Here is a 20,923-nt window from a genome sequence, read left to right on the forward strand (position 1 = left end):
AAAAATTATACTCTTGCTCTGAGCCATCCCAAAATTAATGAGTTTTTAATAAAATATTGGGGCCAAAAATAGGACCAAAATTAGGACAGTAAAAGCTACCTAGGTGTCAGTGCGTTTGATCGGGAAAACATGGCTGTAAATAGTCTTATATACCGCATTAACTAAAGATACTGTTAAATTTGATGATCCTAGCTGTTTTTCTAACCCAGACATGTGGGTTTTTTATGAATCTCTGTCTCATTCCAGGTTTCGTGTGTAACCCATCGTGTCCACTCACATTACATGCCAAACCTGCCCATTTAAACACAAATAAATATCTGTAATGGAACAAATTTACATGCAAATTCAGAAATATTAGTGTATTTGTAGATATTTATTTGCACATACCAAACAACAAGAAAAAAAAAAAAAAAAAAAGGGCCAATGGCCCTGTATCTTACCGGCCAAATTCAAAGCTTTGGGAAATGTATCCAGATGCCATTTATTCTCCCCCAGTTCTGCATATTTATTCTATTACAGAAATAGTCCATGTTTTGGTCATATTCCAATCAGATCTGTAAAACATTCAAATTCCAACTTGATATCATTGATACTGATTTAATGGATCAATCCACTTCCTATCTGTTATAATGGGAACATTTGTCAAAGTCGCACCAAAACCAGAATCGGATCCAGATCAAAATAATTTCACTAACTTTTGTTGACATCCTCATACAGAAGCTGTATACCAAGTTTGAAGTCAATCAGAATTGTAGTTTCGGAGAAGAAGATGATTGAAATTTTTTTACAGACGATGACAGACGCTGACGCCAACGGACACCGCATGACAATAGCTTACAGCCTATCGGCCGGTAAGCTAATAACAAAGATATGATCATACAAGTAACACCATTGTGCAGAAGAGGATAGAAACCAAAAAGGCTTATATAAATTCCTCCCCAGAAATAAACAATACACAAAAGAGAGAGATTTAAAATACTACATAATTAACATAATAAAAAATAAAAACCGAATGATATAAAAGATAAAATTTTTTCATAAATGACAGTCCTTTTCAGATGCTTTGTTAATTAATAATAAAGAAGATAGAAGTTCAGGGTGTAGAATATTCCAAAAATGAAGTCTGTCAAATCTGAAAACATGCTTACACACTAGACTTTTTTTTTTTCAGATAAGGACCTGTCAGATTGGACATTTTCATTTGTATCTAACACTAGAATTGCCTACAACTGTTTTCATATAACGTCATATATAATTCTAGTACTGTATGTGATATGTTTCATAGACATATTCCAGATGAAATATACACATATCTAACCGATCCATTCTTTCCATATTTTCTCCATAAACACATTTTCCTCTATTTGTGACCTCCTGATACTGGTACACCTAGCAGCAGAATTCTTTTATGGGAAGTCCTTCTCAGTAGTAAACCCCACTGGAGATAAAAGCATGGATTAGTTTAACAAAGAACATATACATTTTCTTTCTCATCTTTTAAGAAACAAGATGGTTTGTGGAGAAAAAGAAAAGTTACCTGTTCATAGAGGCTGTTTTGGTGCTTGCTTTGATAGGTCATGTGAAGGTAAGATACATCTACTACTGTTTCAGACTCGGTGTTTGGTTTTTGGAGACATGTAGCGTTAGTCATGCTAATCCTGTTGTGTTTGTTCCCAAACACAGTAAGCTCTGTTTTGTCCTGAGTGAAGAAAAACAGCTCATCCAAATATTTATTTATTCACACTGAGCCAGTGCGTTGTCATTTGGCGAGAGAGTCAGATGTATCTGTGTGTCATATGCAGAACTCTGGTAATCAAGGTTGGTAAAATGTGACAGGCAGCATTTTAAGATGGAACAAAATGGGCTCAAGACCTGATCCCTGAGGGATACCCCTAGTCTAGCCACATGAAATTAATAAGACTTCAACCATTTAAGGACTACTCTGGAAAGCCCTGTTTGGGAAGTCTTGTGATGGTGTCGCTAAAATGTGATCCCAATTATGCCATGGTAACAATGTAGCCTAGCCTAGCCTAGCCTGTGGGTAGCAATAATATGATAATAATGATAAATTAACCCTGTAAAGCCTGAACTGTTAAATCATTGACAGAAAATTCCAGTTCTTTGAAACTTGAACTTTTATTGGTTCTTCTGAACAACCTTTTTTTTTTTTTTTCAAATATCAATTTCCATTTATGATTTTCAGTTTGGTATCATATTTGGTACATCAGGTCTCAATGCTCAAATATTATTATTTTTGAACAAACAAAAACATAATATAACAAACCTGTCTAACAAATTGTTAATTCCTTTTCAAAACTGTCAAAGTTTTGCCTCCTTCCTCATTAATGTCAGTCTTGTAGTGTCACTGGAAAGGCCTCTGGTGAATGAATCTTCCCCCTGGTGGATTATAGGTGTATTGCATGTATCTAATTGTATACATCAGGTTTTTCATGACAAAAATATCACACTAATCATGTAGAGAGCTTCAAAACTCATGTATCAAATACGATACATTTGGCGGTATAGGGTTAATAAGGCCATTATTGATATTTGTTTGATTTTATGTTATGCTTTCATTGGCATATAGACCTATTTGTATGCAATTCTTTAAGTGCCTGTAATAGGCCAGTTTGAAAGTATTGAGTTTGAGTACCACTTCCTCCGGTTTACTTATCAATAATGGCTGAGGCGACATCAAAGTGTCACTGTTGTGTACCCCAGTGCACATTGAATAAACAAAGGCAACCAGAGTCCAGCACAGGTCCACTTTTCCAAACCCAAAAAGCTGAGTACCACAACCCGATCCGCTACCCGTATTTTTTTTTCATGTCCAATCCATACCTGCATACATTAGACCTCCAGCTTGTGCTGAAAAACATTGTCTATACAGTAACTCACTTTAAATGGCTTTATTTTTGGCTAAAATGCACACCATCAATAAATCTCTAATATGTGCTGCTCAATGTCGTCTGTGGGATGTAAACAGAGGTGAAACTCACTTCACAATCAAACAAACCAGCTGTGGATCAACCACAGTCAAATTAGATGATCATCATCATTAAATGTCGTGCAAATAATTTTCATGAATCTTCTTTTATATTTTACACTAACTTGCCCGCTTCCCACCCACATTTCGTAAAATTTTACCTTTGCCCGTACCCGCGAAAATTCTTTTTTTTGTTTTTTCTGTTTTGTTTTTGCAGGGTACCCACGGGTACCCGACACGGTGCAGGACTCTGGTGTTTTCCGTACTTTGAACCTCTTGATTCCCTTCACAATATCACTGATGTTTCGCATGTAATCCTCTTCCCAGAAATGCTGGCTGCACACACATACTTTCTGATTGGATTCTGAAGTTTGGCCCCTCTTCTCGATGAATTTAAAGCGAAATGCTGCTGCAAAATGGACAGTCTATCCTCGATATGTACAGCTATTTTGTGTTTCATGCACTCTCAGGATTTAGTCTGATATGTGAGGATTTTAGAATTACTTAGGGAATCTGACAACAATGTAGGGTAGGTGAAGGATGGAGTAGGGGGGCGGGAGAATGCAACCTATTAATTAAATGCTCTATAAACAATAAAAACATTTGGTCACCTGTGAAACAGACAGGACAAATTGACAGGGGAATTGATGCTGCGCAGCGCTTGTGAACCCTTGGAAACAAGCATTGCATATTCCCATACTCTGGAGGCATGGTTTCGGGGGCAAAACTGAAGAAAGGTTTGGACTTTTGAATTGTGTATGTTCAAAATGTAGCTTGCTCAAACCGTTTTTCCAAGATCTCCCACCTTACCTTTAATCTAAAAGCCCATCTGGGATTTTACCTCAGGTGAGAGTCCTGAATACATGCCCTCCACCCAAACCAACCTCTTCTTGGCCAGAGGAAATGTTAAGCTTCATGTATTCAGAATTTTTTTTTTTCAACTGAGAATAAAACATGGATTAATTAACCGACACGACAAAGATAGGAAGGATATGTGACCTGTCCCTAACCTTGGTGTTTTTGTGGCTGAATAAAACCTTGTTCCACTTCTATTAGGTGGCATTGTGGGAGGATAAGCAACCTCTGTATGGTAGTAGTTCAGGGTTAGGGCCTTTTTACACAAACCTTCCTTCTTTATGGTATTCAGATTGGAGGCTTTTTTTTTTTTTCAGAATTATATTGCAAATGTGAGCCGCTGTGTTTGTGTGCATCCATCTGTGATACAGTGCAGTTTCCAAACCTATTTTACTTGGGTTTTATCTCCCCAAACCCTTGCAAAAAAAAAAAAATTCCTTCAGCCCATTCAGACTGTCTTATAATTCAAGTCACCAGAATCACAAAACACCTGAAATGATTTGACTGCTGGGTAGAACAGCGCCTGCTGAGCAGAACAATGTGTGAACTGGTAGGAGGCTCTGTCACGGAACAGCCTCTCGTTCAGTCAGTGAAAACAGAACGAAGCACACCGAAACTAACAAGTTGAAAATCTGCAAGGTATGTCGCTAAAAGATATGACTAATAGAAAAGCAGGAAAACGATGCCAAGTTACCCGTTTCACATTAAATCCATGACTGATGTGTAAATGCTTTTTCATGCTCTTCCATACTGGAGCAGAAGGTGATTTAAGTCAAATCAGCTGAAATAGTCACATGATTAAATGGTTCTTGGTAAATAGTACCCATGTGTAAAGTCAAATGTAATCCCAATAAAAGTAAAGACTCTTACAGACACTTAACTAATACCGCACTCTTAACTGAATGTGCAATAACCTGATCTACCTCCCAGTATTTTAATCAAATGTGCAATAACTTGTTTTTACCTTCAAGTACTATTATTATTATTATTATTATTATTATTATTATTATTATTATTATTATTACTTTTTTTGTGATCAGTACTCTGGTTTACAAATGTGTATTTGTGTTTGTCTGTGCAATAACTGTTTTTATATGTTTTAGCTGTGTTTGTTTTGTTTCTGTTTTTATTCATGTCTTTTTCCAACTCTGCGACTCAGGGAAACGCACAAGTATTCGAGTGTACCTATACTGCGATGTATCTGTGCAAATGGCAAATAAGTCTGTTCTATTCTAAACTGTATTAACCCATAAAGGCCCAAACATCCACTGTCAGCCAAAAGCATCTACTAACTGTTGATCCACTAATCCTATCAATCCATGTAAATAACTGGTGTAAAATATAGTTCTTCATCTTTTCATGATCATCAGATATGACCCATTTGGATGCTCAGAGGCTCCGTAGTTACCGTGGAAACACCATCATCTTCTACAATATTGATTCACCAGTAAAACCCATGGAGTTGGATCAGTGACAGTGGATGGACACACTGGGTTTATGTTCAGTTAATGAGAGATTTCATTGAAAAAGTCACCTTTTCTTCATTTTTATCTGTTTTGATATAATAACCATTGAATTTACTCTGAGCTTTAAGGAATTTAATTAAACATAAGAAAACAGAATATTTTCACTGGAAAATTCAGAGGATAATATTATAATAAATGAAGATAAATCACTTAGGAAAGGTTAAGTAGAGAGAAAAATTCATTTTGGAGCTGCCACAAAAGTTACACTGGGTCTTTATGGGTTAAATGGTATTTTGTTGTATGTTAAATACCATTATCATCTATCCATCCTTTCTGTAACCCCTTGATCATCTAGTGACATATGAAGGGTGGGCAAAATCCTGGATATGCTGCCAGTTCATCACATTTACATCATTCCCACATTTACAGTTTATTACACACCATTCAACCCAGTGATTGTCAACAGGTGGGTCGCGACTCAAAAGGGGGTCGCAAACCTGTTCTCAGTGGTTTGCGGGCCTTTGTCTGGACAAAAAATAATGTTAAGAAACCAATCCTGTACTTTATTACCCCACCCCCGAAGGGGAGGCAAGGGGTAGTGTTTTTGGTTTGGCTTGTTTGTTTGTTAACACTTTAGCAGCAAAACTGTTGGTTGAATTCATACCAAATTGGGTTTACAGATTGACAATGACCCAGAACAGATGTCCTTACATTTTGGGGAAAATAGGTCAAGGTTCACTTTTTTTTAATGAATTTTGAAATCTTTTTTTTTTTTCCTAAATAATTGGTATAATTTCACATGTCTATAATAACATCAATTTTGTTTCAATTTACTTCAAACTTGGCACATATATAGAGGCAACTGATATTCTGACATCAGCACATGTATAGACATGCCAACATCAGCTGGATCGATGCCACAATAAACTACAATACGTGCGAGGGGCGGGGTTTGTTGTGCCTGGCACCACTAGTTTTTTATGGAGCAGAGTGCTGTCCATTCACACTCCCCAACAGTAGGTGGCGGTAATGCGCTGTGATGCCAATACACACCAGACATTTAGCGGCATAAAAGAAAACCCAAAAGTTTCTATTCAAATCATGGCAGAACTCAGGTATAACGACGATATCAGATATGGTTTTACCCAAACTGAGGACAAAAACCTGAGTGTGTTTAATTCTTGAATAAGTGACTGAATGCACTTAAAATTTTTAATTGAGTGCACATTTTTGGTTTTGGTTAAAATGTATCTAATTTAGTGTTCAAGCGAATATTTCCATGTTTAGCATCGCCACCTGCTGGTCAGTTTGGTTTATCATTAAACACGTCTTCTGTATTTTCATACTGTGATATTCTGTATTATTTCAGGTTAAAAACCCACCATCTTTTATTGAATACATTTGAGAAGTTTAACTTTTACCAGTTTGGGTCACGGCTTATCATTGAGGAGTGATAGTGGGTCCTGAAGCCAGACCAGTTAAGAACTACTGGTTTAACCCTCCTACCTTAGACTCAACCCCATCAAATTAAACCCTTTCAAAACTAACCCTTGTAAAACTGATGCACACACATCACACATAAAATAACCAGTACAACCATCATATCATTATAATGTAAAATAATCTTCCTTGGCACCCCATCCATATGTGGACTAAGCACCAGTTGGGGTTTTAGCTTGTCTGTTTTTAGGGATCAGCCCCTGCTTTCTTTGTATTATGCATGTACATATTGAAATGCGTGCATAATATGATACGTATATTGCACACAAGAGATAGCTTAGTTTGGCTGACTAATCTTTGCTGATAGGATGTTTTACAAATGATCTGTGTCGGCAGAATGGAGTCCCAGTAGTGGGTAATGGCTAATATCAGAGCTGCCAACTGGAATTACTGACTTTGACACAAACTACTAGCACCGAAGAAAATTAATAATGGATATGGAATTCAGGAAAATTAGAAGATAATATGATTCATGTGATTTTGTTCAGTTAATAAAGAATCTTCCAGTGTCTTGGGACAGACACAATATATTCTCTTATGGATGGATGGATGGATGGATGGATGGATGGATATTATCACATCAAAACAGAGAAAGCTGAAAAAAGTTAATTTTCTAAGAAGATCTGTGATTTTCACTGTAAAAAAAAAAACTCCAAAAATGCTAAATCCAGAGCACAATATTATGACAAATAATGTAAATTAATGTGTAAAACTGTCTTTACTAACTACTGTTAAATGATATAATAGAGTTGGTTCATTCACCTGCTGAAGATGAGACATGTGGAACAGTAAGACGCCACCAGAGAAAACCATGTACGTAACAAAAGACACCAGTGAATCCAGATTTTACAAGTCGTGTACAAAGCTTATGTGTCACAAATGGAATAATAATCATAAACCAACAACTGACGGACATATAAATGTTTAGAAGAAGAAAATAATGGTATGTTTACTACCGACAACGATGGAACTGTCTGTATTTTACTTGACAATATTCACAATGTCCATATTTTGAATTTCCCCTCGGAGATTAATAAAGTAAATCTATCTATCTATCTATACACACCACTTTATATTTACATCTGTGCGGCAACCCACTTCCACACCCCCATGTATACACACACACACACACACACACACACACACACACACACACACACACACACACACACACACACCATATCATATAACACCCTGACAATCCAAATAATATTCACATCCTTCCTTGTGCCAGATATAGTGGGGAAAAAAATAAAATAAAATCTTTGTACATTTTTTTGAATTTTTGATTTTTTTTTTTTGTCTTTTTTTAGTTTTTTATGTGTTTTTTGGGGGGGTTTGTTGTTTGTTTTTTTTTAGATGTATGTTTTAAAAGGATGGATGGATGGATGAAATGGAAGAACTAACAGTGGACTATAAATGAAAAGGTTGTCAGCATTCAAGTCACAGCCTCAACCTTCCTTTAGAGGTCCATGGAGTATTCCCCTCCAATTAGCATCATAATTAGCAACATTGGATGCTAATCCACGGCTAATTGGTTTTGATAGATCTCTAGAAACCGAAGCAGTGCAGCTTCTGCCCTTGGATGACGGAAGAAGGGCAGTTGTTTTGCATGGTTTTAAACTGTCTGATCAATGGCCAGTATTTTCTTTAGAGTAAGTGAACAGCTAAATGTAAATTCAAATTAAATGGAATTGAATGGTTTTGTTTGATTTTATTCATTATTTGACAGTTATTTCACACTTTTACCTTTCCACAAAAACCGATCCGGTATAATTTAGCTGTTCACTGGGGTCAGTGTAGAAGTCTATGTTCACCTGAGAGAAATGTTAGAATTTTCACATGTGGCTTTGTTGTTTTGGAACTAATTCTTCATGATGAATTTCACTGCTGCTATTTCTCTTCCAAGGTAAAAGAGCTCTTACTAAGATTTGTTTTCTTCACAAGGTCAAAATAGAGAACTAAAATGTGCATGGGTCTTCACTAGAGTTCTGCCACAGTTTCTTATTTCCACCCGATATTATTAATTTTACATATTTGCTCTCTCCAAATGAAAGTAATGTGAGGCAATTTCAACTAGACTTTTAGCAGAAGATGATGCAAAGTAGGAAATGTGATGGTATAAAAAAAAGATGAATATAGTTTTAAAAGTCATCACTTGATCTCAGAGGAGTTGAGATGCATTTCCTTCTCACCTTCGCTCATGCTTTATATTTTGGCGTGATCTGCCTTGAATTGCCAAAACAAGGTCAGAACTGCCATAGTTTAGTCTGAGGAAATGGCAGCAAATCTAAAAACGTACTTTATACCTTCATAAGCTTCATATTCAAACTCGGCAGTGGAGAAGAAACAATTCCTGCATCAAATTTTATTATTTTACAATCATTTTCAGTGGGGAAAACAATAGAAATGCCTGTTATTTAAATCCATTATTTATTCTATAATTTTTAATGAATTTTTAAAATCTTTTTTTTTTTTTCCCCCATTTACTTACAATGGCCGAAATTTCACATCTGTAGCAGCAAAACTATTGGTTGAATTCATACAAAATTTGGTTTATAGATCACCAGTGATCAAGAATAGATCTGATTACATTTTGGGAAAAATGGGTAAAATTGAATTTTTTTATGAACTTTTAAAATCTCTTTTTTTTCCCATTTACTTACAATGGGCAAAATTTCACATGTCTGTAGCAGCAAAACTATTGGTTGAATTTATACCAAATTGGGTATATAGATTGCCAGTGATCCAGAATAGATGTGATTACATTTTGGGAAAAGTAGATCCAATTAAATTTTTTTTAATGAATTTTTTTAATATCTTTTGTTTTTTTTCCCCATTTACTTATAATGGGTGAAATTTCAAATGTCTATATAAACAAAACTGTTGGTTGAATTCATACTAAATTGGGTTTGTGGATTACCAGTGACCCAGAGTAGATGTCATTACATTTTGGGAAAAGTAGGTCAAAGTTAAAATTTTTCATAAATTTTTTAAAATCTTTTTTTTTCTCCCATTTACTTATAATGGGCAAAATTTGACATGTCTATAAAAACATCAATTTTATATCAATTTACTTCAAACTTGGCACATATATAGAGACAATTGGTATGTTGACATCAGCACACGTATAGATATAATGACATCAGCTGGGTTGATGCCAAAATAAGCTACAATACATGTGAACGGTGGGGTTTGTTGTGACTGGAACCACTTATTTTCTTGTTGTTTTTCAGCAGCTCTTGTTCCCACCTCATTACATTCTGCCACTTCAGTCAAAGACCCTTGGTTTTAGTTTTCAACAAGCCCAAGACCAGCGGAGTCACTCCAGCGGTTATAATGAATGTCCAACCTTTAACCCTATATAAACTCAGGTCATATATCTGTACACTATACACACACAATATTTCAATACACTAACAGATTTGGCAAAACATCAGATAATTTCAATTTTTTAATCGTGTCATATCTTTGTTGAATATGAAATAACAGTCAAATAACATAACAGTTTATTTTATGTTGCATTTACGTATGCTTTAGGTTATATTTTTAACCCATAAAGACCCAAACATCCACTGGCGACCAAAACCATTCGCTGATCTAAACTGTTTAATACCTGTTGATCCATTAATCCTATTAATACATGTAAATAATTGGTGTAAAATGCAGTTTGTCATCTTTTCATGGTCATCAGCATGAGATATATGACTTATTTGGATGTTCAAAGGCTTCGTAGTTACCATGGAAACGCCATCATCGTCTACAACATTGATTCACCAGTAAAACCCATGGATTTTGATAAATGGCAGTGGATGGAGACAGTAAGCAATATATTTTGCAGAAGAAAAAAAAAATCTCTTTCTTCAATTTTTTTCTGTTTTGGATATAAAAACCCTCAACTTCAAGCTAAGCTTTAATAAACGTCTACAGATTTTTACTTAAACATGCAAAATACAGATGATAATATTAGAATAAATGGTGATAAATTACTTTAAAAAGGTTGAAAATACAGAAAAAAAATCATTTGGGAGTTGCCACAAAAGCAGCGCTGGGTTTTTATGGGTTAAACGCAGACAAGTACTTTTTTTTTTTTTTTTCATACAATTTCCACCATTTCTTCATCTTCTTGTTGCCAGTTTGAACGTACTCATAACAGATGGCTGACAGTAACATACTGCATGTTTATCTGTCACATGCACAGGTTTAGATTTTCCGCAGCATAAATAAAGTAGCAGTAGTAGTATCCACCTTAAGTTTTACGACTGAATTGACATGACATAAAATTAGCACACCGGCTTTAACCCTCTCTGCTTTTTCCCCTTAAAACATGGAACAGGAATAGCAATAACACATTTACTGTGAATCTCATGTTCAGTTCCACGTGTAACTCGGCGTCCATCCACTCAAATAGGCTCCACTCCACATATCTCCTGCTGTGACGCGGATATGCCTTTGCCCATTGTTTTAAAGCATGGGCTTATGGGGAATTAGTGATGCCTTTTTAAGTTTTAGAGAAAATATTGCAGACTTAAGCAATAATCTCTTTAAGTAATCTATTGATTTTTAGGAATGGAAGTTTATTGTCATTACTGCCTATTTAAACTGAACTGTAGCCAAATACAGTTATTATGCCTTCTGTCACATTTAAATTATTATTATTATTATTATTATTATTATTATCATTATTATTATTATTATTATTATTATTATTACTGCCCTGGGAAAAGCAGGTCAAAGTTCAAATGTTTATATATTTTTAATTTTTTTTTTCCTCATTTGCTTATAATGGGTGAAATTTCAAATATCTGTAGCAGCAAAACTATGGGTTGAATTCATACCAAATTGGGTTTATAGATTGACAGTGACCTATAATAGATGTGACTATATTTTGGGAAAAGTAGGTCAAAGTTCAATTTTTTTTTTTTTTTAATTTTTAATTTTTTTTTCTTCTCCCATTTACTTATGATGGGCGAAATTTCAAATGTCTATAAAAACATAAATTTTGTTTCAATTTACTTCAAACTTGGCACATGTATAGAGGCAACTGATATGCTGACATCAGCACATGCATAGACATGATGACATCAGCTGGATCGATGCCAAAATAAACTACAATATGTGCGAGGGGCGGGGTTTGTTGTGCCTGGCAACACTTCCGTGCGTTCCATCATTTTGATAGAACAAATATGCAAGTCCCCCTTATCACTGCTAAGGTGTATGCTTTATTTTGCTAAAGTTAAAGCCCCTGTACAGTCTGGTAGAAGACTCTGTGCATATAATGTTTTTGTCCTTCTTTGTCCAGTTAATAAGCCATGGACCTTAAGTATACATGACTTTCATTACTGCACATTAGATCCTTGAAGCTTCAAATTAAACCTTGTGCATAGTAAGGCAGTTTGGCTCCTGGTCTGTCAAATTAATTAATGTAATTGTAGAAACAGTTCAGCAGCTCTGTGCATTCACAGCAGTAATGTTTATTATAATCTGTGACAGAATGGCTGCCTGTGAAAGGTACAACTGTGTAAAGTGTTATCCTTTGCAGTTATTGTGTTCATCCATTGTCTGTTGCAATAATAAATTATTTAAATTTATTTATTTATTAATTAATGTATTAATTTATTAGGGACAGTGCATATTAATGAACATCTACAACAATTGCAGCTGTAAATATGCCAGATTGTAGCAACAGTGCAAATTTCCATCTGTAGTTCCTAGGCAGGTGACAAGAAAGACTACTGACAAAAGGCAAAACATCATAAAAACACACAGAACAACACAATGAGGACAATCTACTGATGGTCACAGGTTTGGTTTTCCTTCATCCAATGTCTAAGTTGTGATTTGAAGGAGGCATACAATTGTGAGTCTCTTATGTTGAGTGGTAAACTGTTCCAATATTCAATCCCACTGACTGAAAGCATAGTCTGTCCAACAGTAGAGCGCCTGTGTGGCCCCTCCCACTGACAGACTAGGATTTAATCAAATCTGTCAAGGGAGGAGGGGCAAGGCCAAGCAGGACTTTGAACATCAGGCAGGCATTTTTGAAATTCACAAAATGATTAAAATTAAGAAGTTTATATTTATCTAAAACAATGCAGTGGAGGAAACTGTTTTTTGTCAAGATTTTTATGGCTTATTTAAAAAGTGACACTATGGGTTTGAGCGTTACGCCTGCAGCAAGTGACCAGGAACTGAATATTGTATAGAGTGTAAAAACATCTTGGCAGCATATAGGGTCAAAAAAGGTCTGGCTTGTTTAAAATTTGGCAATGAATACTACCACAGTACTGTGGCACGAAATATGGGTTTGTTACCACAGAGCCAATCAAATGTTAGCATTTGTACTAGAACCAATCACAGATACTGTTACATGAACTCATTCTCCTCTTGTTGCCACAGTACTGTGGTGATAGATGGTATATACTTCAGTGCATTTCTTTTGTGCATTTTGCTACCACAGTACTGTGGCAACTGATGGAAGAAACGACAAATTACTGATAGTATATAGTATAGAATAGGAACTACTGTTACTACTACTGTAGTAACAGTAGTGCTACTACTGTATATGTTGTTGTTTTATGGTGTTCTTTGGTCTGTGCAGTCAGTGAGGCTGGAGAAGGTGGGCGGAGCTACATGTTAGATGTCGCAGTGTGCTGTGTGATGTCTCAGTTCTGTGTCATTTCAGTGTATTGAGTGTTGTGTTCCAAATTCTGCACTCTGAATGTTGTCCCAGTGATTTATATCAATGTTGGATTTACCTACCAGTGCCCTTGCCCTCCATGTTTGAAAATCTTCAGGGGAAAAAAAGGCCAGGAACTGAACCTGAGTTTTCCATGTTACAGTTGTGTGGAACATTTCCAATGGAGCTAAATCTCCACTGTTAAATATGACCTCTTTACTATCTGGTTGTCTTGGTATTTTTCAGGCTATAACAAGTTCCCAGTCTAGACATGATATACCGAGGGTGCTGACTGGCTCTGTGGTCATAGACAAACCAATATTTCGTGCCACAGTACTGTCTTAGTAGCCACCTCTAAAATTTTGCACATTAAAATGTACTGTCTTTTTAAGTCACTTTATGTGTTTTTTAAACGTTAATGTTGGGTCCAAGGTTAGCCCGAGGTACTTGAACTCTTTGACCAAATGAAGTTCCACCCCTTCAACACCCCTGTTTGACTGTTGAAGTTCAACTGGCTTTTTGGTGAACACCATGCAGACTGTTTTCTTTGTATTCAACTGTAAACGGGATTCGTTGACCCAGTTCTGCACATGGGTCAACGATTGGGAGGCTTCCTGCGGATTTTTGGCGATTCTTGATAGATACAATGAATGAACTTGACTTTTTTGTCAATGGCATGTTCCAAATCTGGAATTGTAAGTTATAGTATTATGTATTTATTAATGTCTCTCCTTGTTTTTAATTTTGTAAATCATCAGTACTGTGCATTTTGGTATTTTGCACCATAATTGTACACAATTACCTGCTCTACCTCCCAGTACTTTAATCAAATGAGCTATAACTTGTTTTTACCTCCCAGTACTTTTATTTATTTATTTATTTTTCTGATGCAGTACTCTATTTTACAAGTATGTATTTGTGTCCGTCTGTGCAATAACTGTTTTTTATGTTTTAGCTGTGTTCATGTTTTGTTTCTGTTTTTGTTCATGTCTTTTTTTTTTTTTTTTTTTGATTCCATGACTCAGGGAAACGTAGAAGAATTCCAATGTACCCATACTGCAACGTGTCTGTACAAATGGCAAATAAAGTCTATTCTTTTCTATTCAATGTTTACAGTATAAGTGCATTTACTTAAGTATCCACGGTCAAATATTTGCCTTTTTTTTGTCATTCTGAATGGTGATTATAAATGAAACATGTAAGCAGCATGTACTGCATATGAACATTTCAACAATAATGTCTTTCAGTATCGGAAATATACCTTAAACCATACTTTACATTTTCACATTTACTCTGAATCTAAATTAGCTTCTCAACATTAAGTCAATATCCTCAGTCCTATAACTGCTCTGTTCTCACAAAGAGAGACAGAAAATGAAATGAGTGAATTGTTTTTAGCAGCAGTCTCCTCTCCTAGGCCTCATAACTGATGAAACATTTATCACCCGCATACTGTACAGTCTCTGCTTTGTGGTTTGTAGATGAGGCTGTTGCAGCTGGCAAGTGCAGTGATCTAGACTGGAGGTAATGCAAAGAAATCCTGCAGGCTTTATCCAGTCAACAAGGACAGAAAAGACAAAACAAGCCTAACTACAGGCCGGCTGACTAACGTTAGCGGTGTTTTTCATTTTCTGACAGGAGGATTTGGAGCCCTTGTTATTTGCTGTTGGTTTCCAGATTCCCTTCTCTGCTTGAATTGTGTTAATTTTACAATAAAGCTGCAAACTGCAGAAAAGTTTGGTAAAAGACATTCCTTGAATAAGTCAGTGTAAATGGTCCATGGTCGAGAGCAAACAAGTCCACATCAGTATGCATTGGATTGGACTCATTGGATTGTTTAAAAGTGTCTGGGGGCCATATGAGTCAGGACTAAGGAATTTTTTTCTTTTATTTTCTTTTATTTCACAGGTCTCTTATTTTCTAGGTAATTTCTTGGAAAGTGTTTTCAAATGAGCTGGCATTTGGCTGTGTCAGGTCTTTCCCAGATGCAGTTTCAGTATCACTGATTGTGTAGAGCACAGGTGTCAAACATGTGGCCCGGGGGCCAAATCTGGCCCGCCAAAGATTTCATTCCGGCGCGCGGGATGAAAGTGCAAAAATGAACCTGAGCAGTCCAGGTTGTCCAAATCCTTTTGGTTCAGGTTCCACATACAGACCAGTGTGATCTCCAGTCAAAATAACAACACAATAACCTATAAATAATGACAACGACAAATTTTCTTTGTGAAAAATTTAAGTAAAAATAAAACAACAACATTACACTGTGAAAATATTTACATTTACAAAACTATTTTTTCACAATAAAATGCAAATAAATGCATAAATATAAACAAAGATGAACAACCCAAAATGAGCAATTTTAACAATATTCAGCCTGTTCCTAAATGTTTTGTGCATTTATGGATCCACTGTGATCTGTAGTTGTGTTAATAATTAAAGATGTAATATTGTAGAAACTGTTCAAATTTTAGTTCCAAACTCCAAAATTTTACCAATATTCTGCCTGTTACCAAATGTTTATGGAACACTGTGTGTAATGCACATGTATAAATAATAAGTCAAGGCATAATATTGTTAAAATTGCACTAATTTTTCAAATGAAATTTCTGTTTTGTTTTTTTTTTTCAGGTTATTCACATCTTTTTTTGTAAAATTTAATTATTTTCATAATTCAATTGTTTTTTGTTTTTTTTTGTACTAAAACAAAATGAAAAACTTGGATTTGTCATTATTTATAGGTTATTAAGTCATTATTTTACTGGTCTGGCCCACTGCAGATCAAATTGGGCTAAATATGGAACGGAACCAAAATGAGTTTGACAGCCCTGGTATAGCGCAATCATTGTTACTAGACTTGTTTTTCACCAAATTCTAAATTCATATGCATGGTCTACCCCTCTAACATATGTGAGTTTATTTTGTTCTGTTTCTACAAATCTAATAGCTGTTGTTGGCTGTTTATGAACTACACTCCCATTTAACAATGTCTATTTTTTTACTTTAAAAATCTCAATGAAAAAAGTGGTACCAGGCACAATAAACCCCGCCCCTCGCACGTATTATAGCTTATTTTGGCATCGATCCAGCTGATGTCATCATGTCTATGAATGTGCTGATGTCAGTATATCAAATGCTTCTATATATATTCCAAGTCTGAAGTAAATTTAAACAAAATTGATGTTTTTATAGACGTGAAATTTTGTCCATTATAAGTAAATGGAAGTGGAAAAAAAATCATAAAAAATTAGAACTTTGACCAATTTTTCCCAAAATGTATTGACACCTATACTGGGTCCCTGGCAATCTATAAACCCAATTTGGTTTGAATTCAACCAATAGTTTTGCTGCTAAAGACATTTGATATTTCACCCATTATAAGTAAATTGGGGGGGGGGGGGGGACTTGAAAAATTCATAAAAAATTGAAACTTTTACCTACTTTTCCCAAAGTGTATTGGAATCTATTCTTCCTCATTGATTATCTATAATCGTAATTTGGTATGAACTCAACCAATAGTTTTGCTCCTACAGACATTTGAAATTTCACTCATTATAAGGATAGGGGGAAAAAAAAAAAAGATTTTAAAAACTAATTAAAAAATTGAAACTTTTACCTTTTCCTAAAATGTAATGACATCTATTATGGGTCACTGCCAATCTATAAACCAAATTTGGTATGAACTAAATGAATAGTTTTGCTGCTAAAGACATATGAAATTTCATCCATTATAAGTAACTGGGGAGGATTTTAAAAATTCATAAAAAATTTAAATTTGACCTCCTGTTCCTAAAATGTAATCAGATCTATTCTGGGTGACTGGCAATCTATAAACCCAATTTGGTATGAATTCAACCAATAGTTTTGCTGCTAGAGTGTTAACAAAGAAACAAACTGAACCAAAAACAATACTCCTTGCCCCTTCGGGGGGGCAGGGTAATAATCAGCAATAATTGAATCACATGCTGCTTTGAGAGTTTCCCAAAATAAGGAAGTAGTTGGAAGTATTAGTCATTTACAGCTCAAAGATTTTCAGGAAATAATGAAAACGTGTGACCCATGAAATAAGAACCCCAATAAAGAGTCACTAAATCTAACAATTTAGCAGTTTAGTCATTTTTGAAGAGTTGAGGTTTAGAAAAAGGCAGGATTCTCACCTTAACTGTGTCATCTCCAATTTAATGTACTTGTACAGGGGCATCCATTCCCGGTAAGGTAAAGGACTGTGAAGAATAGCTGGTAATTATTTCAGCAGGTGAAAATCTCTCGCAGAAATGTCACAAAATTTCAGTGCAACATAAGAACACTCCCATCTGTGTCATTCTGGAAAGTGATTAAAGAGATCTGTTATCCTCAGCAAACTGGCAATTAGCATTGTGCTAAAAATTAATGGGCTTAAGATAAATAGCAAAAACCATCTTTAATCAGCATTTGGCTTTCACGCTCGGTATATCTGACACAACACAGAATTCTTTAAAGTAACATAAGTCAGTGGTAAAATTAGCTCTCTGTCAATATTGGGGCTGTGATACGGCGAAAATGGACTGTGAAGAAGGAATTAGTCTTTTTATATTGTAGCTTGTTTTTATTTAAAGTTTCAGTCACTCAACCACGGTCTTTATCTTGTCTTTCCAGGTGCAGCACCTTCACGAGCCTCTGACCCAACATCGGTTGTTAATTTCCAGTCCTCAACATGAAGAAAACCGACTTTGCTTTTTGTGTCTAGTGGATATAAATAAACAACTGTATGCGTTTTGGAACTTAGGTTTGCCATGAACATTACCAGACTGATCATACGTACTTCTGTTTTAATTTTTGACGAGTGATGTTCTAAGCTGAGGTGTGGGAATGATGGTGGGAGGAGGAAAACCACCCCACTTTAAGGATCAATCCATGTACAGACCAGTGTGGCGACTCATATTATGGAGTTCTTTTTTATTTTTTTGAGGGAATTCTATGAAGCGATTCTTTGGACTAAACCCTGTGGACACTGTCGGCTTCACTGCGCTGTGAAAAAGACCGCAACCCTGTAACATTCAAGTGCTTTTGTGGGTGTTTACCAGTATTTGTGTATGCCCATGGTGGTATGACACAGCGGAGGTGAGAGGGGAAGACTATTCCAGACCACCCTTTCTTTACAATGAGAGTTCCAGCCAGCGTGGCTGCAGTTTCCTGTCTTTGTCCTCTGGTGGTCTTCCTATGTGTCATCTCCCAGAGTTGTTATGGGACCCAGGTCGATCTGAGCCCTCACGCTAACCCTAACCCCAGCCTATACCCAAACCCGAGGCACAAATCACTGCCAGAGCCCAGCCCTGTCCCAAATTCCAACAAAGAACCTGCGCATATGTCATCGGTCAAGCGCGGTCAGCTCGGCAGTTCCAACCACAACACTTGGAACAAGCCCCATTCGGAGACAAGAGTTGACTCCAATCCCTCTCATACCGACAATTACAGGTCCAATGCAAACTTCCCATCAGCGGTCTCCCAAGCCACAACTAGCTTAAACGCCAGACTTAAGCTACAGCTGCAACCCAAACACGTCTCGAATTCAAGGCAAGGGCTGGTCTTTAAAACAAATTCTAATCTGCCGGCAAGGAATTCCTCAAACATCCCAAAGGAATCGTCAAAAAGCTATTCGAGAGCCAACCCAAAACAAAGGCTGGGGTCACTCCTGCAGACCAAACCCAAAGCAGTCCCCAATTCCAAGGCCGGCAACAAGCCTAAGACCAATTCTGAGTCTCTATCCAAAACTAAAATATCGTCCATATCCAGTCCAAATGTACAGTCCAACTCATCCGGTAAAGTGAATCCTAATCCCTTCTCTGGTTCCAGTGCAGCATTGGTGTCTGGTTCTAAATCCCATTCTAAAGTCAAGTCGTCGTCACTATCTAATGCCAGAGCTGACTCCAAGGTCACCAACCCAAATGTGAAAACACCAATCAGATCACAGAGGAACCAGACCAAGTTCCTGGACACAGATAAGGATACTAGTCATCGGCCAAAGAGGGGATGGATCTGGAACCAGTTCTTTGTTCTTGAGGAACACATTGGACCTGAACCACAGTACGTCGGAAAGGTATGAAGCATTTTCTTTTTATAGTTTGATTTTGTCCCGTGAAATATTTCCAAGCATTGGTCACACTTTTGTGTTGTTCCTGACCATTTGGTTAAATCGAAAGCAGAAACTCTCATGCTTGTTTGATTCTGTTTCATGTAGAGATGATACAAATGCTGATTGTTGATCTGTGTGTGCATGTTTCTGTGCAGTGTGTTGGTTTCAGTGTGTTGACGGTTGATGCAGTGTGTTGACGGATGCTTCTCGGAGAGTTTTTTTAAACATCGTTTTAAAGGTAGTTTGGTTGTTTTTATTGGAAGATGCTGTTTTCAAAGCATAACATAAGTCAGAATGTTTCTTGCTTTTAGCCATTGTGGTGCTTGGAAGAAAAATATCAATTCAAAATAGTGGAATCGGCCTTAAAAATGTACTTGTTCTTTTTTTTCTACAAACATACCAAGGACATACAAATCTTTTCATACAGCCATTATCAAGTGCAATACTGCCTTCCACACTTATTTCATCTAAGGCCTTTATGCCCTGTCCACACAAATATTTTTCTAAATAGATATTTTCTTCCTCTTTTTTTTTTTTTTTGTTGTTTTACAAAGTATCTTTGTTCACACAGATGATCTTTATTGCCCCCCCCACCCCATAAAGACCCAAACAGCCACCGCTGACGCAAATCATCTACTGATCTAAACTGTTTAATACCTGTTGATCTGCTAATCCTATTAATTCATGTAAATAATTGCTGTAAAATACAGTTTGTCATCCTTTCATGGCCATCAGATATGACCATTTAGATGTTTAGAGGCTCCATAGTTACCATGGCAACACCATCATCTTCTGCAACATTGATTCACCAGTAAAACCCATGGAGTTGGATCAATGACAATAGATGGAGACACTTGTTTTTTATGTTCAGTTATTGATATCTTTGATGAAAAAGTCACCATTTCTTCAGTTTTCTCTGTTTTTCATTTAATAACCCTCAACTTTAATCTGAACTTTTATGAACATCTACATAATCAGTAAATTAAATATAGGAAAATACCTGATTTTCTCTGAAAAAATACAAAATAAGGAGGATAATATTACAATCAATTGTGATAAATTACTTAAAGGTTAAATACAGAGAAAAAAAAAAAAAAAATTTAGGAGCTGCCACAAAAGTAGCACTGGGTCTTTATGGGTTAATTTTATCAAAAAACACAAAAATGGCTACAAACTGTTAAGCGTAATTTCTTCTGGACTCAAAACTGTGGACTTGGTCGATAGTACTGGACAGAGCAGATGCACAGGCTTTTATCTGTGATATAGGTGAGCAGCAACTAGTTCAGTTATAAACCTAAGTGTTTGTTCAGGTTGTTGAAGTGTATTTT

At 36.1% G+C, this 20,923-nt stretch overlaps 1 protein-coding gene across 1 annotated transcript in view; it reads left to right on the plus strand.

Annotated features, from left to right (window-relative positions):
- The window catches only part of LOC115437553 (serine/arginine repetitive matrix protein 2-like), a 62,209-nt gene extending 42,644 nt beyond the window's left edge, over positions 1 to 19,565 (plus strand). The window contains exon 2 of the mRNA XM_030160789.1: positions 18,119 to 19,565. Coding sequence (XP_030016649.1) covers positions 18,624 to 19,565 — 942 coding nt within the window. The 5' untranslated portion in view covers positions 18,119 to 18,623. The remainder of the gene's footprint in view (positions 1 to 18,118) is intronic.
- Positions 19,566 to 20,923: the final 1,358 nt, after the last annotated feature.

The sequence above is a fragment of the Sphaeramia orbicularis genome, chromosome 17 (assembly GCF_902148855.1).
Source record: "Sphaeramia orbicularis chromosome 17, fSphaOr1.1, whole genome shotgun sequence".
NCBI classification, from domain to species: domain Eukaryota; kingdom Metazoa; phylum Chordata; class Actinopteri; order Kurtiformes; family Apogonidae; genus Sphaeramia; species Sphaeramia orbicularis.